Source organism: Lactuca virosa, chromosome 4 (assembly GCF_052849685.1).
Source record: "Lactuca virosa cultivar CGN04683 chromosome 4, Lactuca_virosa_CGN04683_v6, whole genome shotgun sequence".
NCBI classification, from domain to species: Eukaryota; Viridiplantae; Streptophyta; class Magnoliopsida; order Asterales; family Asteraceae; genus Lactuca; species Lactuca virosa.
The window spans coordinates 431,884,381-431,907,981 of NC_136429.1; the positions used below are offsets into that span (position 1 = coordinate 431,884,381).

The 23,601-nt window shown below is 32.7% G+C and overlaps 2 protein-coding genes and 3 long non-coding RNA genes across 6 annotated transcripts; 4 read left to right on the forward strand and 1 right to left on the reverse strand.

Annotated features, from left to right (window-relative positions):
* The first annotated feature begins 1,296 nt into the window (after window positions 1–1,296).
* Window positions 1,297–6,276, forward strand: LOC145109049 (Glycosyl hydrolase family protein). Its single transcript, XM_079046155.1, has 6 exons — window positions 1,297–2,040; window positions 2,149–2,315; window positions 2,426–2,523; window positions 2,648–2,998; window positions 4,115–4,531; window positions 5,518–6,276. Exons 1-6 carry the CDS (start codon window positions 1,297–1,299, stop codon window positions 6,108–6,110), a joined length of 2,370 nt encoding a protein of 789 aa, XP_078902281.1. The 3' UTR covers window positions 6,111–6,276.
* A 3,044-nt stretch (window positions 6,277–9,320) lies between these two features.
* On the forward strand, window positions 9,321–11,273 carry LOC145169175 (uncharacterized). 2 transcript variants are annotated; one of them, XR_013742344.1, is made up of 5 exons: window positions 9,321–9,687; window positions 9,871–10,184; window positions 10,394–10,484; window positions 10,817–10,931; window positions 11,018–11,273. It is a non-coding gene; the product is annotated as an uncharacterized LOC145169175 (long non-coding RNA). The 2 variants fall into 2 exon arrangements; XR_013742343.1 differs by lacking the exon at window positions 9,871–10,184.
* Window positions 11,274–14,069: 2,796 nt separating this feature from the next.
* Window positions 14,070–15,512, forward strand: LOC145109050 (uncharacterized). The gene is made up of 2 exons (XR_013708727.1): window positions 14,070–14,365; window positions 14,899–15,512. It is a non-coding gene; the product is annotated as an uncharacterized LOC145109050 (long non-coding RNA).
* A 2,363-nt stretch (window positions 15,513–17,875) lies between these two features.
* Window positions 17,876–18,557, reverse strand: LOC145169177 (uncharacterized). The gene is made up of 3 exons (XR_013742345.1): window positions 18,297–18,557; window positions 18,095–18,145; window positions 17,876–18,011 (listed from the first exon to the last, which is right to left on the reverse strand). It is a non-coding gene; the product is annotated as an uncharacterized LOC145169177 (long non-coding RNA).
* Window positions 18,558–19,387: 830 nt separating this feature from the next.
* Window positions 19,388–20,733, forward strand: LOC145106633 (uncharacterized). Its single transcript, XM_079043589.1, has 3 exons — window positions 19,388–19,668; window positions 19,757–20,132; window positions 20,254–20,733. Exons 1-3 carry the CDS (start codon window positions 19,388–19,390, stop codon window positions 20,731–20,733), a joined length of 1,137 nt encoding a protein of 378 aa, XP_078899715.1.
* Window positions 20,734–23,601: the final 2,868 nt, after the last annotated feature.

Sequence of the window (23,601 nt, forward strand, 5' to 3'; positions counted from 1 at the left end):
TATAATTTCTCACTTCAAATCGCAATGTTAGATATGTGTTATCTAACATTTACAATGGTAAGATAATTGTTTTTCACATTTTCATTTTAGAAAAAATAATTTCCATTTGATGTATGTTTTGCAATAACAATAAATAAAAGTGAAAAGATTAGTTTGTTTCTAATATATCAAATATTCACGTCATAAGAAAAATAAAAATATTAATTATAGATAAAGATGGTTCACATACTAAGGGAGTGTTTGGCTTAGCTTTTGAGAGGACAAAAGTCCTTTTAGGAAAATATCAAAGGTAAAAGATGTTTGGTAAAAGACTTTTAAAAGTTACTTTTGGATTTTAGATAGAAGGAAAATCAACTTTTTGGAAAAGTCAGGAAAACCTGACTTTTTGCAATTTTTTCAAAAAGAACTTTTGCCCTCTAAAAAACTAAACCAAACACCCCCTAAAAGAGCATAAAATGTTGTATACAAATAAGTTTTTACAAATTTATAATTAACACCTATGTTTTTGTTATTATCTACCGTATTTTAATTTTCTATAGCATCTTTTACTTAATTATAGTAAATCACACTTCATTCATCATTTTAAGTTATAATTTATTGTGTTGTATTTATTTATATTTATTACCTTATGTTACATTTAATTTAACATATATCAATGTCATTTCCATGATTTATTATGTTTTTTTTTCATTATACTCAAATGTATATTACATCATAAAAACTCATGATTTTATCAAATATCTAAGCATACAAAATGTAAATTGGATATTCATAACATAAATATCATTATGAACTTACCGACAAAACATCTATTTTATAAATTATTAATTTATTATTATTATTGCTAAATAATTACGTTAAAATGTAATTAAAATTATTTTTAACTTTCTCATCGGTAGTGTCTATGAGTTATAATCTAATTAAAACTAATAAAGTTAAAGATAAAAGATATTAAAAAATTAAAAAATAATCTTTTACATTGATCCTATGGTTATAGCCATTTAAAAAATAAAACTATAAGATCCATACCTATAAAAATAATAATAATAATAATAAAATAAGAAATACAATTTTGATCTTATTGTAAAAACAAGGGGACCCTTTATTTAATTGTGTTTATTTTTTTTATTATATTTGTCATTTTCTCTATTTTAAAATCAAAATTAGATCCAACATTTTTAAAAGATATCGAAAAGTCTCATTGGCCAAAACAAGAGTCACTGTTGACTGCCGCTTTATCCACTCTTTAAAAACCTCTTTACTCCGCCGATCACCACAACCAACACAACCCCTCCGATGTCATCCACCATAACCACCGCCATCATCCTCTTACTCTTCATCACTCTAATCAACATCCCAAATTCTCAATCACAATCTCCCAGATTCCCATGTCAACCACCACACCACAACTCCTACCCCTTCTGCAACACCGCCTTACCGATACCCACCAGAGCCCAATCCCTCCTCTCTCTCCTCTCTCTTTCCGAAAAGATCAAACGCCTCTCCAACAACGACACCGGCATTCCCCGTCTCGGCATCCCTCCCTATGAGTGGTGGTCGGAATCTCTCCACGGCATCGCCTCTAATGGCCCCGGTGTCACATTTGAAACCGGACCCATCCCCGCCGCCACCGGCTTCCCACAAGTCATTCTCACCACATCCTCTTTCAATCGAACGTTATGGTTTTCAATTGCTTCGGTTATCGCCGTCGAAGCGAGGGCAATGTACAACGTGGGTCAAGCCGGGTTGACTTTCTGGGCTCCGACGATTAACATTTTCCGAGACCCAAGATGGGGAAGAGGGCAGGAAACCCCCGGCGAGGATCCAATGGTGGTGTCCGCTTACAGTGTTGAGTATGTGAGAGGGTTTCAGGGGGAGAAGACGACCGAAGGTAGGAGGAGGGTGTTGTCAGGCGCCGACGACAACCATGGCGGCGGCGGCGGCGGTGATGAGTTGATGGTGTCTGCTTGTTGTAAGCATTTCAGTGCTTATGATTTGGAATTTTGGGGGAATTACGCCAGATACAACTTCAACGCCATTGTAAGAATCCTTTCCAAATCCTGAAATCAACTAATTTGTATCCAAAATCGAAAATTAAACAAATTCGAAAAACAAATGCTTGAAGTTCAAAACTGGGTAAACATTCAGGTAACAGAGCAGGATATGCAGGACACATATGAACCACCATTTAGAAGTTGTATACAAAAGGCGAAAGCAAGTTGCTTAATGTGTTCATATAATGCAGTAAATGGAATCCCAGCTTGTGCTGACAAGAAGCTTTTACAAAAAGCTCGAACACAATGGGGATTTAAAGGGTTCAAGATTCATCAAATTACATAAAAAAGTTTCTAAATTTTAAATACATTTGATAAATGATAACAAAAACTTACAAGCTTTCGGTTTTATCTTTTATGCATAAAACCAGATACATAACTTCAGACTGTGATGCTGTGGCCACTATATACGAGTATCAAAACTACACTAAAAACCCTGAAGACGCTGTGGCCATTGCTCTAAAAGCCGGTTTCTTTCTAACTTTCCACTTTCCCATTTCTAACTTTGTTAAAATGGTTATTGACCAATTTACCCTTATATTCCCTAAAACAATTTTTAACAACTGACTGTTGAAATTGAACATCGGGTGTAGGAACGGATATTAACTGTGGGACCTACATGTTGATACACACAAAGTCGGCAGTTGAAAAAGGGAAAGTGAAAGAAGAAGACATCGACAAAGCTCTTCTTAATTTATTTACAGTTCAACTTCGTTTAGGACTCTATGATGGGGACCCGATAAAAGGGAAGTATGGAAAATTTGGAGCTCAAGATGTTTGCACTTCAAATCACAAGAATCTTGCCCTTGAAGCAGCAAAACAAGGGATTGTACTTCTCAAGAATGATAACAAGTTTTTACCTTTGAAAAAGAATCTTGTTTCATCGTTAGCTGTTATTGGTCCAATGGCAAATGCCACAAGCAAATTGGGCGGAGGATACATAGGTTTGAATTTCTTTAATTTGATCTTTATTTCAATAATTTAATTATTTTTACCCATAATAGTCAGAAAATTGAATCAGAAATTTTGGGGAAACTACTAAAAAATGATATATTTTGGACAGTTTTGTAGTTTAAACGACTAATACTTCATTTCTTCCAATAAAACTATACAAGTTTTAAACGTTTTTCCAAATTAGCTATTTTGACTTGATAATATATTAGGTCAAAATGACAAATTTGGAAAAAAGAAATAAAGTATAAGTGGCTAAACTATATTATTGCTCAAAAATGGGCAAATTTGGGAAAAAGAAATAAAGTATAATTAATTGGTTTCTTCTGTAAATTGGACTTAAATTTTTGGGTTAATTTCTGTGTTTTTTTTTGGATTAAACCTCAATTTTTTTTTGCCTGAAAAAACCTTATATTTTTTCATTTTTTCCGAAAAAACCCTCAAATTTGTATTTTTTTTTCCGAAAAAACCCTCAACCTTCTAAATGCTTCCAAATAAACCCTCAACCTTTTTAGTTTTTCTTGAAAAAACCCTCGTAGTTTACAAATTTTTTTTTGGAAAAAAATGACTAAAAAGCCAGATCGGAAAAACTGAAAAAAATACAAGGTATTTTTCAGGCAAAAAATAAAATTGAGGTTTAATCCGGAAAAAACACAAAATATTAAGTCTTTTTTAAGATTAACTCTTATTTTTACCCCTAATAATCAGAAAATTGAATCAAATTTTTTTGGCAAATCACTAAAAAACGATATATTTTGGCATTGTAGTTTAACCACTAATACTTCATTTCTTCCAATCAAACTATATAAATTTCAAACATTTTTCCAAATTAACCATTTTGACTTGATAATATTTTATGCCAAAAATGGGTAAATTTAGAGAAAAAAAGTATAAGTCGCTAAACCACAAAATTACCCAAAATATAATGGTTTTTCTGTAATTCTACTAGGAACTTGTCTCAAACTCTAATATGAGCTTAAGCTTTTTAAACATACGTACATTTTTCTAGTGATTATAGCAATTAACCTAATATTACCCTAATCACAACAATTATTATAATTCATAAATTCCTACTTACTTACAATTTAATTATTTTGAAATTTATACAGGAGTTCCATGTAGTCCAAAAAGCATAATCGATGGGTTTAAAAAATACATAAAGAAAACAAGTCATTCATCCGGATGTGTAGATGTCGCATGCGCTTCCAATTCAAAATTTCCAGAAGCAATTTCCATCTCAAAAGCAGCCGATTTTGTAATTATTGTGGCTGGAATTGATTTGAGTCAAGAAACCGAAGATCATGATAGATTTAGTCTTCTTCTACCAGGGTATCAATCGGCTTTGATTTCTACAATTGCTGCTACAAGTAAAAAGCCGATAGTTTTAGTTTTGACAGGTGGTGGGCCCCTTGATGTCTCATTTGCTCAAGGGGACCCACGGATTGCTAGTATTATTTGGGTCGGGTACCCTGGTGAGGGTGGTGGTACTGCTCTTGCTCAAATTGTGTTTGGAGATCATAATCCTGGTTAGTATTTCCAGATTTTAAATTTTTTTTTTTAATTATAATATTGTGGTTTGAAATAATTTTATATATTTATAAATGGAAAGTGATTTTTCATGAAAAGAATTGAAAGTAGAATGGTATAAATATAATTGGGTAGTTTTTTAAAGTACAATGCCTTCATAAGTGAACAATTGAAAGTAGGATGCTATCATATACTGAATAAGTTGCTATTTATTGTAGGGTTAATCTCATAAAAAACCTTATATTTTATGTTTTTTCCGGATTAAACCTCGATTTTATTTTTTTCTTGAAAAAGACCTTGTATTTTTTCATTTTTTTTCGATCCGGCCCTTTTAGTAATTTTTGTCCAAAACACTTGTAAAATGCGAGGGTTTTTTCGGAAAAACTAAAAAGGTTGAGGGTTTTTCGGAAACAGTTAGAAGATTGAGGGGTTTTTTCAGAAAAAATTTAAAAACATACAAGGTATTTTTCAAGAAAAATAAGACAAACGGGTAGATTTTTCAAAGTATAATGTCAAATAAATGAAATGGTTAATCTCATAAAAGACCTTATATTTTGTGTTTTTTTTTTTCGGATTAAACCTCAACTTTATTTTTTTTTCTTGAAAAAGATCTTGTATTTTTACATTTTTTCCGATCCGGCCCTTTTAGTAATTTTATTTTCTGAAAAACTTGTAAAAATGCGAGGGTTTTTTTTCGGAAAAACTAAAAAAGTTGATGTTTTTCGGAAATAGTTAGAAGATTGAGGGTTTTCTCCGGAAAAATAGACAAAGTTAGAGGGTTTTTCCGGAAAAAATTAAAAAAATACAAGGTCTTTTTCAAAAAAAAAAAAAAAAGACAAACGGGTAGATTTTCAAAGTACAATCAACGCCTTAATAAAAAAAGAACAATGATCTAATCGAAATAAACAAAAGTCTAGAATGATATAATACTTATTAATAAATACAAATACACAAACAGATGAAAGTAGATTGCTATTTCTTACAGGTGGAAAACTACCCGTGACATGGTACCCACAATCCTTCACAAGCATAGCAATGAACGACATGCACATGAGACCCAATCTTTCTTATAATTATCCCGGAAGAACATATCGTTTCTACACGGGTCCCACAGTCTACAAATTCGGACACGGATTAAGTTACTCAAATTACACCTACAACATCCTCTCACCACCCACCAAATCCATTCTTCATGTTTTCAATTCACAAAAAATATTACAACAAACCATAACAGGCTCTTCCAACTATCTTTACGTCGATAAAATCCAACAACATTGTGATTCTTTAAGATTCCCAATTGAAATCTCAATCACAAATCATGGCCCATTTGATGGAAGCACAGTTGTGATGTTGTTTGCACAAGTCCCCAAGGGTTTTGAAGAAGGTGCACCATTGAAACAACTTGTGGAGTTTGAACGTGTGCATACGGTTTCTTATTTGGATACTAAAATGAGGATTGTGGTGGATCCGTGTAAGCATCTTAGCATTGTTGATGAGTTTGGGAAGATGATATTGCCTTTGGGTGATCATACCCTTTTGCTACATGATTTACAGCATATTGTTTCCATTGTTATGTGATCGGAAGATATAAAAAAAAAAAGAGAGAAAAAAAAAAGAGATGTGTTTTAATGGCAATGTATGTCACAACATTGTGTACAATATTGTAATAGTATTGAGATAATGATGAGAAACATAAACAACAAAATAGCAGAATGGAAGAAATAATGTATGTTTTTTTAATTAATTTGTGTTTTCTGGTATTCTAATTTTATATTGTTCTATTATGATTGCTAGTGTATATTTCGGTATTGCTGTTAATGTGTATATTTCGGTATTTTTGTATGGGTCAGGGTTGTGTTTGTATTTATCCATGTTTAGTGGTAATTATTGTTATTAGATAAGGGATATTGCCAAGAAAAGCCTTCAGTTTTTTAAGTATTCACAGTTTTACCTTTTTTGTTTTTCTCACCTGATTTTACTTCCTAATTTTCATTCAACTTTCTAATTTTATCATTTTTACATTTTTTTACCAATTTCTCAAGTAAAAATTGCAAGAAACCCCTTTATTTGCAAAGCTTTCACCTTTTTTTTTTTTCCTTCAGTTTTACACCATAATTTATTGCAACCCTTTAATTTTACTTAGTTTTTTTTGCTTCATTTTAATTGGAATCCACAAAAAGCATTGATAATGAGATCATCTAGAACTATATGATATTTACTGTGATTCCTTATAAATGAGTAAAAATATAAATAAGCATACATCACTATGTTTCGAGTGTTCTTGTGATTCTAATAGATATTTTTCATGGAATTAGCAAGTGAAAGGAACAAACTAAGTGGTCTCAAGTTTGAGCATCATTTTTACCATTCTTTCTATTTTTTATAAGACTTTTATATGACATGCCATGCCAACAAAAAAAATGCCCGGGAAAAAAAGTAAAACGAGTAAAATTAACAAGTTGTATAAAAACAGTATGGGGTATAAACTTATTTAAAAAAAAAAGAACAAAAATGTATTTAGGGTAAAATCGTAAAAACTTTGCAAACCTAAGGATTTTTGCGAGTTTCACTTTAAGGAACAGGTGAAAAGGGTAAAATGGTAAATATAAAAATGTGAATGAAAATTACAGAGTAAACCCCACAAAAACACAAAAATGGTAAAACATCTTTAAACTAAAAAAAATATAAAGGTTTTTTTTATATTGGGTGGTGCTCCTTTTGACCGTTCAGCGGTCCTTGTGTTTAGAAATTATTATTATTATTTTTAAATTTACCCTATATATACTTACCATTTTTTACAAAATCTTCACTCAAATTCCTTATCATTTTAACATCTTTTCTTCAAATATTTTCAAAATGTCTTCTTCCAAAAGGCCTACCAACGAAAAAACACCCGCTAGAAACACCACAACCCCAATACATTCATTTGATCAACCGATTTTTTCGCCTTCGTATTACCACTATGGCAGTATGCTTTCGTATTTTCCACAACGACCAACACAACCACTACCATAAACACTACCACAACCCGACTCAGATTTTAATCCATTTGATTTTTTGTCTCAACCTGAGTTTGTTCAACAAACACAAACACAACCACATACGGTCGTTTCTGAGTCCGAACTGGAATTCGTTGAAGAAACTTAGTCCACTCGAGCGGCAACTAAAAGAAAAGAGAAGGCGCAGACTAAATGTTAGGAACCCCTAGAAGTGTTAGTGTTGGCACAATCATGGATTGATATTTCAGAAGATGCGACGATTGGAAAAGACCAAAAGCATGACCGTTTTTGGATTCGGGTTTTACATAGGTTTCATAAAGGAATGAACCGTAGAGAGTACCGTTCAAAACATCAAGTGTACTCGAAATGGGGGAATATGAACAAGGAAATCATGATGTTTAATGATTTGTATACTAACATGAAACGTCAATGGAAAAGTGGAGAAAACGATGATGTGATTTTGCGGAAAGCGCTGAAAGTGTATCAAAAAGAAAACGTGAAGGCTTTCAAGTTTCTTGAAGTTTGGAATTTTGTGAAAGATAACAAGAAATCGCAAAACAGCAAAACATCAGACAAGCATATCTACAGTGGTTCAAAACGCAACAAAACATCTGAGTCCGACCACACTACATCAGATGCTCGTGTTCAATTCGATCTGAACGAAGATGAACCTGTTCCAGTTTCACCACCTTCCCGACCAATGGGAAGAGACAAAGCAAAAAAGCAAAGGCAAAGGCAAAACGTAGGATTCAGATGAGTTGAAAGAAATGGGGGCCGATATGAAGGGTATAAAAGATAGAATGGACAAGATTTTGCAAATTGCTTCTGAAAGAGAGCTTCGGAAACAAATGGACAACGACATGAGAGTACTAGTGGTGGACACGTCAAATATGACCGGAGACGAGCTTCAAGTTATTTTGGCGATGAAGGAGGAAGTGAAAAAACGTTACGCTAATCGTGGCTGATTTCTAGTTTTTTTTTTCAAAAGTTTTTAATCGTTTGGTGTTGTTATTATTTTTTTTAAAATAAAGTTGTAAGTTTTATGTTTCTAATTTGCTTTTCTAAATTTTTTGGTTTTTTTGTAAGTTATGCAATGTATGGTATTTTTATTTTTAATTAATGAAATATTATCATTTTTAAAAAAATAAAGATTTTATCCATTAAAAAAATAAAAAATAAATAAATAAACCTAAATGTGGCACCATTCCTTGGGTGTGAAAACAAACCACACTATTGTGATAAAAACACATGTAGCGCCTACGCGACAGTGTGGCAAAATGAGGGAGTGTGACACCACTCCCTCCAGCCTAAAATGCACCATCAAGCACCCATTACTTTCTCTACCAAATTGTTGCTTCCGTTAATGACTGTTAATGATTTTTACCGGTAGGGGCTTTGTCCTCCTACCTCCAGATTTTGTCGTGTCTTGTTTAAGATGAAACTCATGCTCTATATAGAAATTATACTATGCACCCCTATCTTCTATTAGATCATAGTATTTATAGTTCTCATGTTTATTCCGGTTAAAATCACCTAACATAGGGATGGCAAAAAAACCCGAACCCGACGGGAAAACCCGATTCCCGAAGTTTTCGGGTCGGGTCGAGTCGCTCTTATCGGGTATCGGGTTCTTATTGGGTATTTTTTCGGGTTCGGGTCAGAGAGTGGGTTGTGTCTGCCCCGACCCGACCCGCCCCGAATATATATATATATATATATATATATATATATATATATATATATATATATATATAAAAACCCTTTTTTTTCTCAGGCCATTTAAAGAAATTTCACCTTGTTCATCGTATGCCACGTCTACCTATATCCCAAAAGACGCAATGGACATTAACATCTTTTATGAACTTTTCCCACCGTTTGCCAATCCAACCGCCACCGGTTAGGCGATTACCACCGTCTCCTTCAACAAGCACCTTTCCCCTTTCTCCCCTCCTTTTCTTCTTCGTTATCTCTCAAAAAAGGACCTCAAAACGCTGGATTTCAATTTTAGATGCGTAAACCTAATCCATCTGTTACAATCGTCTCCTCGATACAACTAATCTCCCGTCCGAAGGGAAATATTAGTCTCTTTTTGAATTGGAGATGCAGATAACATTTTTTTGGCGACCGAATGCTGGGTATTTTCAATTTCACTATCTGTAAGTGAAATGCCTTTGCTTTAATTATTTTCTGTTCGGTTAATACTTTTAAAAAACTTAATTTTCGCTTAATGGGATTTCATATCCTAATCTCTAATTCTCTATTTTCTTGAATGTGGAAAAGGATTTGGAATCTCTCTCTTATTTTTTTTTTATTTTTTTTTTAATTCATGTTGATTTCAGAAATTTTTGTGTGATTGGCACGAGTGTGGGGGCTATCGACCAGTTTCAGTTTATTTGATTATCGCCCACACCATTCCCCAAGAGATTAAATAATCATTTGGAATACCAGTTTTGTGGGATTTTCTCTGGTTTGATTTTAGATTTGTATATTAAAATGATAAATGAGAAAACTAAAATCCCAAGAATCTCAAACACTATAGGAGTATAGGACTGGATGAATGGTGTTCAAAATTGCAATCTTGAATTCCTGATTGTGTCAATCGGGCTTTCTTCAGACCCATAGTTTTTTCTTCATTTGAACACATGTTTAGAAGGTACTTATCTTATTTATTGTTAATATATTTTATGCAACCTTTTCTTATTTGTTAGATGATAAAATTGTTTTGTAATTGGCTGCATCGAGTTCCAATCTATGAATTGTTTTTTTGGTTTTGGATGGGCTTTTTGGTCGAGAGTTTGGCTCCTTTTCATTAACTTCACATTCTTGGCTGATAATTTCCTCCTGTTGGTCGCATTATATTAGGGTTTCTGAATCAAGTCCAACTATGAGACATTCCTTTGAAGATAATGACTAATAAGATCAGTTATTGGGCTCCATGCTAAATTCATCACAGGTTACTAACATTACCCTACATGCTAGTACCCATGTATATCTTGTCATAAATTATTTTACTTATCCAACCTTCATACTATTTATCTTACTAATCTTTATTATTATTCCTGAAAAGAGAATTTAGATAACCATTTAAATATAATCTCATAAGAAATTCAAGCCAATTAACGGCTAATAACATTTTTTCTTGAATTCAGATAGTTTTATATAAGATTTTTTTTTATTCTGAGGTTAGATATTTATTTGATAAACTGAAATGAACGTATGTGATTTTGTTTTTTTATTGATTCTTGAATAAAAAGTATAACTTATAACATAGTTTTCTGTCTGTAGGCCCTAGCAAGTAAGGAAATTAAGAAAAATACTAGGAACTAACATCAGTTTTGGATGAAGATTCAGACAACATTTGCTTGAGAAGCCTAACATTTCAGATAAAGTTAAAGAACATGTGCTATTTGTATTCCCTTCAACATCATTTACACTTATGATGTTACAAAAGATACATAGCTAATAGCTTATTATGGTGTCATGCAGGTTGCACTTGGTCAGCCTCAATTCAGAAGAGCCAAATGAACAAATGATGCCCAAGCTGTCCAAAATTTACCCTTGGATTTCTTTGAAATTTCATGAAATACTTTGTCCATGGTTCTTTAACGATGTTAATTATACATTATTTTCGGATAGTGAAATGTGTGGGATTAAAAGGTATCTAATTATATCAAACTGTTCATCGAAGAGATTAGATGATGTTGGTTATGGTGACTTTAAGATGATAATTACTTCTTTTAAATTTTCTTGTGATATGATGGATGTTTTCAGCTTGACTGGACATAGTTTGACATCATTAAACCCACCCTTGTCTCCACCTATTATCTTTGTGAAGTATGTGGTCTAACTAATATACTGTTACTGTGCATCCCAGTTCTTGTCAGGCAGTTGGATGAGCAACGGTCGTTTATGACCAGTTTGACGTCTAGAACTAATATGATTGCATATTTCACTAAAAACAACTTTTTTTTTCTTTCATAAATTTGGAAAAAGGTGAATCATCATTGCAATAAAAAACATTCAACCCACCAAAAAGTGTTTTTGTGGCCAACGTTACCCAGATTTGAAATTTCAAGTTTTGTGGTTAATTTTAATTCATATTAGACTAGAATCATTCAGGTTATATATTATATTAAGCCAATATTTTCAAGGGAAATGGAATTTTAGGCGACTAAGTTGATTTTATTTTAACATCATCCGAGAATGAATCTTGGTAGTTTTGAAGCAGCTGCTTACTATTTGTCTTTTTTATTCTAAGTTTAGTGATCAATTTTACTCGGTGTCTGTAAGTATGGAATTGTGTTTAGTCATCACCTTTGTGGCCTACAATTTTGATTGTTAATTTTCATCTTTGAAGTACCATTGCTTCCTGGTGAACCAAATCATGGAGATGAGGCAATAGACACAAACGAGGAGGAACTGCTACCAATTGTTGAACACAAACAGAAGACATCCAAATTACAATATAGACTGAATACTAAGGGTCCCACTATGCTAAACGCAAAAAGTCCAAAATCACAGCATGTAGTTTTATTTTCTTACCCATAATAGCAATGTACTTTCATTTTGAAGTCCAATGCTATAATACGAAATAAATTAGAGTGAGATGCTATAAACGCCAATGAAATTTAATTTCCTTACCCCTAATAGCAACGTACTTTCATATCCATACCAATAATTGGAACGTACTTTTTTCTTTAATAATAATAGCAATGTACTTAGAATTCATTACCCATAAGAGCAATATACTTATATTTCTTCAAAAATTTAGACAATGGTAAAGGAAAGACTAAACTGCACAAATGGTCCTTGTGGTTTGCTCAAAATTGTCTCTTTGGTCCAAAAAGGTTTGGACTAGCACCACAGGTCCAAAGTTTTCATTTTGTTGCTAGTTTGGTCCGATTTGCTTTGAACTTTTTCATAATGACCATTTTGCCCTTAGTTTTTTATTTATTTAAATATTTTTCTGTTTAAAAGAAAAATAAAAAAGTTGTATTTTCTATTTTACTTTTATAATTCTTTTTATAAAGGAATAAAAATAAATAAATAAAATATACAATCTCTCTCTCTCTCTCTCTCTCTCTCCCCTAAAATCTACAACCCCATCTTCTTTCATTCTCATATAAACGCTGATGCATCTTCTTCCATTTTCGTTATCTGCAAAAATTTGAGTTGAAGCTTACATCAGAATACCCAGTTCAATGGCTTACACCCAAAAACAATTTTTCTTCACGACTTTTTTACACCAATCATCACATGTGATCGATTCAGATTGAAAAAATGAGAAACTGGCCCAAATCCTTTAGCATAAAGATCCTCACGCATACCTAGATGATTGATCGAGTGAGTAACGATTTTACTGTAACTGCGTATCGTAGTCGTTTCAAAACAGGGAGGAAAGTTGAAATCATAATCAAAGAAGAAGGTATGAGGATTTTTAATAAGGGAATGGTGTTTTGGGTCTTTTTTATGGGGATTTTCAATGGGTTCAAAAACCCTAGTTTCTTCTTCTTCCTCTTTATGTTATATCAAAGATCATAGATTTGCAGAGGGTTTAATTTTGAGAGAGTGTGTATGTTCATATGTTTGATTTTCTACAGGAAGAAGGAAGAAGATGGGTATGTTCGTATGTTCGTATGGGATGAAAGAGAGAGGGGTAGGTGGGTGGTGAGGATGGATTTCATATTCATGGAGAATTGGTGGATTTCAAGGTCCGATGATGATGATCCTCGCGGAGGTTCAACAACCATCGGTCGTGGGGAAGAAACAACCACTGGAAATATTACATGCGGTTGGGGATGAGATAGAGAACACGGGAGAGGCTAAATAAGGAGGAAATAGACGGGAGGTGATAATCGGTGGTGGTTATGGTATTGCCGGAAAAAATGGATGCGTAGGGGTTCATTTCCACAAATCTTATGTAGGGTTGCTGATAGGAAGGGATATCGGTGGATCTGTGGGCTTTGATCGGGTAGGGGCAGGAAATCACTTACCTTGGTCGATGGCATCCGGTGGTGGTGGTGGCGGAAGGTGGTGCTGGCAGCTTCCGGTTGTAATTTAGATGGGGTTCAAAGTTTTTGGAGGTCAGGGAGGAAGACAAAGGTGTGTCTTTATTGTTTACGAGAGAGAGAGAGAGAGAGAGAGAGAGAGAGAGAGAGAGAGAGAGAGAGAGAGAGAGAGAGAGAGAGAGAGAGAGAGAGAGAGAGAGAGAGATTGTATATTTTATTTATTTATTTTTATTCCTTTATAAAAAAATTATAAAAGTAAAATAGAAAATACAATTTTTTTTTTATTTTTCTTTTAAACAGAAAAATATTTAAATAAATAAAAAAACTAAGGGCAAAGTGGTCATTACGAAAAATTTCAAAGTAAATTGGACCAAACTAGCAACAAAATGAAAACTTTAGACCTATGGTGCTAGTCCAAACCTTTTTGGACCAAATTAACAATTTTGAGCAAACCACAGAACCATTTGTGCAGTTTAGTCTAAAGGAAATAACCAAATCACCTTTCATGAATCGTGCTGAGCACGGGCCTCGATACTTTTCTGGTATATATATTATTACACTTCAGCCGACTAACCCTAAAATAACTCGTTCACGCTTCTCTTCTAGCCTTCTAGGTTACAGCCGACATATTTCCAAATTGACAAAATCAAATAGCAAGCTACGAGCCTGCGATAGTGCGACGACCATCGTCCAGTAAGCAGCCACGGAGCGACCCTTCTTTCTTTAATCGATCGACGGATACGCAACGCACAAGAAAAAATCGAATCATAGATTCATACAGCTTTCTTTCTCTTCGATCGACGCCACGCACAAGAAACAATCACAGGTAATCGATCGCATCTTTCTTTCTCTTCATTTTTTTCTTGAAATTGATAATTTGAGCTTGTTTGTACTGTTAATCTAATTTTGTGGCAATTTGTATTCTTGAAATCGATTTCTTATTTGGAATTTGTGAATAAAAAGAATAATCACATGCTTGTTGTATATGTTATTCCTACATTTATACATGTTTATCAGTTTATGATTCTACCTAATAACATTTTGAACAATCATTTGACAGAAGCAACTACAAACATAGCATTTGGCCGATTTCTTTAGATCTAGATTTCCTAAAAAATTTAGTTTGATTCTCTATTTTGCTAGTTACAGATCATAAAAATTATCAAACTGTGAGATCGATGTTGTGTACAAATATGAATCGCATAAAGACAATTGTTTGAATTTTGTAGATCGAGCATTAGATCTGCTTACAAATTGTTAAATCTGTTAACACTAGTTTTTATTCTTTTAGCTCGTTTTCCACCATCTGATTGGTTAGTAAGTTTGAAATTTTAATAACGAGATTATGTTTTTTTTCAGTTACTTTGGAGGTCTTTACTTGATGGGTAAAGGATGGATTTCCAATTGAAGACCACAATGGCATTGTTGTCCATTTGAAGATTTCATTTGATGAGTTTATGAGCATGTAGATACCATAAACTATTTTTGATATCTATAAAACCTAGAAATCTTGGTTTCTTGATTCTCATCCAACAAGATGTTGGAGCTCTTTATGTCACGATGTATGACTTTTTGTCAACGATTATAAAGGATTATGAAGGTAGTCTAGCCCACAGGCAACATCATTGCATATCTCGAGACATTTGCTCTACATGAGACTTGTGCATCCAAAAATATGTGTTGTGCTAGTGTCACGTGAGAGTCTGATGCTTCAAGATAGACATTGGTGCTGTGCGTGGGTTAGCATACTGTCATAATCCTTTGTTATCGCAACAGAAAGTCATGCATGGTGATATAAATAGCTCTAACATCATGTTGGATAAGAACTACGATACTATGATTTCAAGTTTTTGTATCTTAAAAAGTATATCTAAGACATTTTCTAGTTGTAGATTAGTTTTTGTTATTTGTTTTGAACTATTGTAGTTGTAAAAAGTAAATTTAAAGAAATGAACTTTGAGGATCTTCATTTTGCTTTTATTGTATGATATGTTTGTGTAATTGTAGGCTCGCATTGAGTTATGTTTAATGTTGATATACATTTGATATGATCTCCATGTGTTTGCATTGTTGAATATGGTGCTATATTTTTCTATTAGGTGTGAAACCCGTGTACTACACGGGTTAATTAAAAAAAATTATATATGAAGATAAAAACTTTAAATATTTTTTTTAAAAAAAACATTAAATATCAAAGTGTAAACATTACGTATTTTTTAAAATAAAATTTCAAAATATATATACAAACAAAATGATAAATAAATAAATAATTCAATTTATATTAATAAAACAAACTACAGAAAAATAATTATATTTTGACCATATAACATTTTTTATAGTTTGTCAATAAAAAAGCAACAAAGTTTGATTATTTTTTTTATATAGACCATTTTGCTTAAAATGACAATGAACTTTAAAAGAAACATGTCAATTTTGAATTATATATATTGAAGAAAACATATTAAAATTTGAAAATATAAGAAAACAAATTAATGACACATTAATTATTTTCTATAACCTAAAATTTAGGTAGTTAATTAAGAAAATCAAAAATTACCACAAAATGACAAGTGAAAATTAATTTCTAAGAATTAACCACAAAATTACATGTGTCCAAATACATAAGAAATTGACAAGTGGCAAAAAGTTCTTTATTTATTAGGGAGGATTTCTTTTGTATGTGTTCTAGATCTTTATGTTTGATATTTAGCAATGCTTGAATTGCACAATGCATGATCCAAGTAAAAACGTGTAAAACGATTCAACTCAATCGAACGTTACAAAATACCTAATGTGTCTTCCTCCTTACCTAACGTGTAAAACGATTCAAAATCCCGTGTTGCGGGGTTGGTTACGGTATACGATATTGGTTACTTTGGTTTCAAAAAGGGCTAATGTGTTTCACTTTATTTGATATTTGTAGCATCTTTTCGAATATAATTTTCATGTGTTCAAACCGATATTAGTGGCTACTGCTTCCGGAAATCACAACGAAAAATAAATTGAAGTTAATATTCTACAGCAATCTTGCAGGTTCGCATCTATTGCTAATCTTTGGCCGCGAAAAAGCAAGTAAATGAATAAACATTACTCTCAACATTAAACCCTGCAAATAATCATATTTTAATCAAATTTTAAAAAACTAATTGCCCATTTAAAAAGAAAAAGAAAGTATAAAAAGCGACCAAATTAAAGTAATCGACCTTATCAGCATCCACTTCAATGGTCCTAGTCAACTCCAAAACCAAAACCAAAACCAGAAAAGTAATTAGAGGTGGGAGAGTTGCAATCAAAAGGAAATGTAACCTAACAGGAAAAAAAATACATGATTAATCAACGATCAGGATAATTATCATCAGGCAAATAGCCATGTTATGACATACCTAGGCAAAGTCATAGAAGCAAATGACAGATGCTGAGTTTTGTAAAAACCTGAACATGAAATATAATATACCTCAAAAGGTTCTAAAAATGAACTTGAATTCGGGTCTGCCAGCAAATATGAATCCTTGCTTCTGGTTTCTCATCAGATAAACTGAAAAAAAAAAAAACAATTTTGTAATAATAATTAGAAAGGTATCAGACTTAAACATGTGGGTGCTATCAAATCGATGAGGTGGTATCAGAGAACTGGGCAAGAACTGATGATAAATTCAAAGAAATAGATAAAATAGATCGATATGATCCATATTAGATTGAGAATTAAACTGAAAAAGATCAAATAAATCACAAGAAGAAATATGGTCAAATGTGAATATAAGCATATTGGATATACTGTGAAAAATGGAAATGAAAAACAAAATACAAACGCCATAGTAAACTTTACAACAGAACCTGAAGAACAGTCGCAGTTGTAAGTTGTTGATAGCTGAAGTTGTAAAACCAAAAGAAACAAAGTCAAAAGTGTCAAGTTTAAATCATAACTGTGATTAACAGTTCTACTAAAAGTGTGTCATCTTAGCAAACATTTTGCTTTTATACCGGAATATTAAACCTCTTACAACATATATTAGTTTAATGTTTAAAAATTAGGGAAGAGGGTGGAGTGAGGATTGTATGATAAGCGACATAGCAGCAATGGTTTACACAAAGACTTAGAAATTGCCAAATATCTACAATACATACACAAAATGAAGTCAAGAAAGCAAAAGCTGAAAAGGTAGAAATGCAGAAGCCCTAAGTTTTTAGAGCAATATTCTGATATGTACCTCAATTGGTTATCAAAACCAAATAGCAAGTGGAGGTCGGTGGCGTGCTGATGGCGAAACAAAGAGAAGCAACCCTTTGCAAGAGGCGTCGCTTCAAACCCTCGACGTACTGGTGATTTCTAGTGGTGATGATAAGAAATTATATCAATGACAGAGAGTATAGAGAAAGAAAGAGAAGGATGCACCTCCATTCTGCTGTGAAGGTGTCATTAGTCGTCATTGATTCTTGCTTCCTGTGTTGGTGGTCTCCCTATACAAAAAGCCCTAAAATAGATGAACAAAGAATTACTACATACAAATTAATAACAGAAACATCTTTTTTATAACCGGAACTTTCAGTATTCTACCTGGTTGAGGTGCTTCATCGACACAGAAGGTTAGAAATCCCGTTCGAACAACTGTTGGACAAAGAGGGCTCAGAATCAAGTCGAAAAATAGGGCCCATAATCATCTATCCAGATTTCCCCTTTACTGGAGCACTCATGTAGATCCGAGCTTAAGAAACCCACATAAATTGAAATCATTGTACAGTGCAAATGATGAACTTACTTGGGATTTGCTAACTTCTGAAATGAAGCCCACGAAATAAAAGAATCGGATTTTGGGGAATAGAGGAGAAGGAAAGAATTTGATAAGATAGAAAATATGTACCAGCAGTGGAGAAGTCGGAGGGAAAATTTGACACAGATTCTCCTTCAATCGATGTAGAGGTAAAGGTTTTCTGGGAATCGCACTGGTGGTTGTCCGCCATGAACAGAGATCGGAAGAGGACGATGGAATTTGGGGAGATAGAAGGAGGACAGGATGGAGGTTGATTGAGGACAAAGGAGAGCGAAAGAGCATCATGCGATTGGAAGAGAACGGATGGTCTGAAGTGGTAGAAGTTAAGATTAGCGGTGGAGAAGACAGAAACTGTGGGAAGGTACTGGATGCGGTAAAGGAAAAGGAGAAGACGACCCGTGTAAATGATGAACAGTACCTTCACTCTAACCACAACACGTGTACAGTAACAGATAAAATCAATAGGGAATTCTTGGAGAAAAAGAATAAAAAAAAAAAAATATAAGTGGCCCAATAGGAAGCAAGTTCAACAAATGAAGAAAAAAAAAGAAAAAAAAAAAAGATTCCAGCCAATTAATGCAAGAACTGTTCAGTAGTTCAAAATTAGTATATATATAAATACACCATATGGGCCTTAACAACTTAGGACCCTCTAATGGGCCTTTTTCTATTTCGGGGTGGAGATGATTATTTCTCAACTATTTGCAGAGATTAACATGGTAGTAGTTCTCCTATGGTAGCATTTGGTATACCGGAACTAGAAATGTAATCTTATTATTTGTATTAGACGAACGGGTGTGGGCAACGCGCATGAGGCGTTATCTTACGTGGCATACGCCCTTAACGGCGCCATGGCGGGGAACACCGCCCCAGGCTCGCGTTAAGGCGCGTTACGCCACGACGCGTTATGGTGATAACGGTTGATTTTCTCTTTTTTTCGACATAATTTTGACCGTTTGTTTTCAAACGGTAACATAAAAAAAATCAACTTTTATATATATACTATATCAAATCATATTTCTTTCATTTTTACCTACAAAATTCTCTACATATTTCTTTCAATATTTCAAAACCAAAATATGGATGAATTTGATCAGGCCCATCCGTACAATGATGATAATGACGAAGATGATTTGTTCGTGAGTATGATGTACCAGTATTATACAGGCAGCCTAGTACAGCCAGATCCAGCTCCATTACTCACGCGACGTGCGGCGTTAAATAGAGATCGTGAGGAAGGGCATAGACTAGTTAACGATTACTTTGCGGAAAATTGTGTCTATCAACCAAGCGATTTCAAAAGAAGATTTCGTTTGCGAAAAAATGTTTTTGAAAGGATAGCCAACGCTATGGAAGCAAAGTATCGTTTGTTTCAACTTTTATAATTTATAAAATGTCACTTTTAAATAAATATAGATATAATTTTTACGTGTTTAATATTTATTTAGGTATGAATTTTTCCAAATGAGATATGATGCTAGAGGCAAACGAGGCTTCACAGGGTTGCAAAAATGTGTTGCTGCAATTAAACTTATGGCAATGGGGGAGTCGCCCGATTCTATTGACGATTACATGAGAATGTCTGGGAGGACCGCACGAGAAAGTTTGTATTTATTGGCAAGAGGTGTTGTCGAAACCTTCGGTGACCAATACTTGCGCAAACCTTCGTTGCATGATATGCAACAATTATATGCGGCGCATGAAGAAAGACATGGTTTTCCGGGTATGCTTGGGAGCATTGACTGCACACACTGGAAATGGAGAAATTGCCCCGTGGCGTGGAAAGGCCAGTATTCGAGCGATCATCATGGAGCGCCTTCGTTGGTATTAGAGGTTGTTGGTTCACAAGATTTATGGATTTGGCATGCTTTTTTCGGGGTTGCGGGTTCTAACAACGACGTCAACGTTCTCGATCAATCACCGATATTTGACGATCTTTTGTCAGGAAAAGCCCCGGATGCTCCTTTTCACAGTGAATGGAAATGAATATAAGTTTGGGTATTACCTTACAGACGGAATATATCCACAATATTCTACGTTTGTGAAGGCGTTTCGACACCCAATAGATCCAAGGGACAAATATTTCAAGAGACGACAAGAAGGAGCACGTAAGGACGTTGAACGTGCTTTTGGGGTTTTGAAATCAAAATGGCACATTGTTGAACATGCGGCGATACCTTATGAGTTAGATACTCTACGATATATCATGTATGCATGTATCATAATGCATAACATGGTTGTCGAAGATAAAGGACGCAATATTGCAACGTATTCTCCTACGGAACCAAGACATGTGCAATTTCAACCAGGGACATCAGAATATTTACATAGAGTGGTTGATATTCAAGATCAACGAAAACACAAGCAACTCCGTGAAGACTTGGCGGATTACATCTATGTTGGTCACGAAGATGAAGATGAATAGTTTTAGGGCAAAAAATGTAGGTTTTATCATCTTTTTTTTTGTTTTTTTTTTATTTTTTTGTTTTTTAGGTTTTTAAATGTTTTTGTGTTTTGTTGTAATTTTTTTAATGTTGTTTTTAATTTAAGATTTATTAAAATTTTATTTTTTACTTTTCAAATATAAATAAATAAAAAAAACAAATTCGAAATATAGAAAAAAAAAACATAAAAAAAAATAAAAAAAATAGAAAATAATTGGTGTTATCACATGTTATTAGATGTTGCCCATTTCCACCTTGGGTGTTATAACACCATGTATGAGTAGGATGCTGACATGACACCTTTTGGGTGTGGTAACATGTTGCCCACACCTAGTAGTCTTAGTATTTGTGCTGTATTTATGATTTAAATGTTGTACTCTCCTCGATATTGAAATTAATGAGAATTATTTTAATTATCTCAAAGTCCGCTTCTATGGCCACACGCACACTCATGTGTATAGACTCACTAAACGTTTGCTTTTCCACCTACGTGGGACAACTTGTTTCCACTTTTTCAAGTTCCATCTTTTCATTTCACATATCCTAATTGGGTGTTGCTATAGACACACCAATCTATATAACCCTCATACACCACTAGCTTTACTTTTTAGGTCATTATTACCATATAATTATTATTTTTTATACTTTTTAAGTCATAATTAACATAGACTAACGTTTATAATTATTTCATTAAAACTCAATCAATAAATAAACTTTATTATTTAATAATTATAATTTTATTACTAACTTTGTTAATATTCATAACTTTAAACTTATTTTTTATCAAGATAAAAGAAATAACAATAACGTTATTTTATAATATAATAATATAAATAATTTTCATTAATTTTTATCTTTGTTTTTAACCGTAAACCCACAAATATTTTATTTTTTCTTCAATTTCCATAAACTTAATTTTTATAAATATGTTCTTCTTTGCTGTTTCTTATTATAATTTGTTTTTTTTTTAAATTTTTATAAAATGTATAGCTTTTTATTTAAAAGTGCAGTTTTTTTTATAGAACGCGCAATTTTTTTTAAAACGTGCTGTTTTTTTCTAAAACGTACAGTTTGTTTATTAAAATATGCAAAAAAAATTTATAAAAAGTGCAGTTTTTTTAAAACATGCAGTTTTTTTTTATAAAATGTGTAATATTTTTTATAAAACATGCAGTTTTTTTTAAAACATATAGTTTTTTTATAAAAAAATATTATTAATATTTAAACAATGTTTGTAAACAGAATTTATTCAGTTTCGTTTAAATCGTAACATGTAAATTGAAAATATAAAAATTCAAACTCAATCCCAAACTAATATCATTAATTGTAAAAATATATAATAATTCAAACAAATACTATATCTATTTTATTAACTGCATATAAATCGTTGCATATATGGTATATTAGTCAAAAGAAAAAAAAAACCCTTACGTGTGGTGTGTAAAAAATGAAAACAAAAAGATAAAAAATAAAAAAAATAGATAAATAAAAAATGAAGTGTACGCTATTAACATAGTTAATATAATTATAAAAGTTAGAAAGAATTATGAGTAAGCGATGAATACAAAAAAAAATACGAAAAAAATAGAAAGACAATTGCATCAAGCGAATGAAAAAGAAAAAAAAACATGCTTGAGGAACAAAAAAGCACAAAAAAAGGTACATATCTTGAAAGAACCCAGACTATAATAAATGGGGTATTTTTTGCTATTTGATTAAAAGTAGAATGACTAATAGTGGTAAAAAAGAATTACATAATGAAATTAGAACACGTGGTGGATATTAATGGGAATTTGTAATAAAGTTTGATGTGTCAACATCATTGGAAATAGTTAAAACCAAGATTTATGATCAAAATAGGTTATCACTAAAAGTAAATTAGAGGTTAGATTGGTGTGTGGAGTAGGTTGATGTGTACAAAGAAAATCTCATCTTAATTTGAGAGTCGATATTCCATTCATCTTAACTCCACTTCGAGTGTGTAATATATTGTTACAAAGTGTTCTTCAAGGTGAGCGCAACCCGATTAAAAAACTACACAAACGGATATTATATAACAAACTTTACTTGTGTTGATCGTTCGGAGAATGAAAATCATATTTTCTAATTAAAGAAAATCATTACAACAATTCTTTCGAATTAAGTCCTTCGTAATTGATTACTTGTAACTTTTAATTATGATTTAGGAAAAAGGTTCACGTCATTAACTTTAATTTTTATTTCCATATTAGTTTGGATGTCGACATATTAAAGGAGACCGTCGTCGTGTAAGCACATGGTGAGCACTGAACTCTGATCACCACTTGGTTCAAGTTCAACGAATGGGCTACAATCATTGTCTTGTTCTTAAAATGTATCAAGACTTGTTCGGTAGATGGTAGATTGTATGCTTGAGTATGGAATAAATTAAATACCTAATTAAATAATTTGCAGCCTTTATCTGAGTTCGGTTTTAAAACAACAACAATTATTAAAAGTTTAGTTAAAAAAAAACTATTGATATCTAACTTTTTTTTTAAACAGGCGAATAAGATTATAACCAAAAGAAAAAACCCAAATCGTTTAGCAAGTAACTAAGATGAATGAGAAAGATACAGTATATGAAAAAAATGTAAAATACATGAGATTACATATTAAAATGAGTAAAAGGTGAACAACTTCATTTGCCCCCAACTACTAGACCCAAGATTTTTGTACTTGCACCACTCGTATGATTGTATAATGATGGAGTATGCCGTTTTTGTTGGGGTGTACGAATTCTCTTGAAAAATTTTATCATTTCTGCCATCCATCTTCCAAAGAGTCAAGTAGTGACAACCTGCCTTTTTCTTGGACAATTTCCCCACGAT

Coding starts and splice junctions, on each gene's coding strand:
- LOC145109049 (XM_079046155.1), top strand. CDS start 1,297: ATGTCATCCACCATAACCACCGCCATCATCCTCTTACTCTTCATCACT. Junction 2,041..2,148: donor GATACAACTTCAACGCCATT/GTAAGAATCCTT, acceptor GTAAACATTCAG/GTAACAGAGCAGGATATGCA. Junction 4,532..5,517: donor GTTTGGAGATCATAATCCTG/GTTAGTATTTCC, acceptor TATTTCTTACAG/GTGGAAAACTACCCGTGACA.
- LOC145106633 (XM_079043589.1), top strand. CDS start 19,388: ATGGATGAATTTGATCAGGCCCATCCGTACAATGATGATAATGACGAA. Junction 19,669..19,756: donor GCCAACGCTATGGAAGCAAA/GTATCGTTTGTT, acceptor ATATTTATTTAG/GTATGAATTTTTCCAAATGA. Junction 20,133..20,253: donor ATCATGGAGCGCCTTCGTTG/GTATTAGAGGTT, acceptor ATCTTTTGTCAG/GAAAAGCCCCGGATGCTCCT.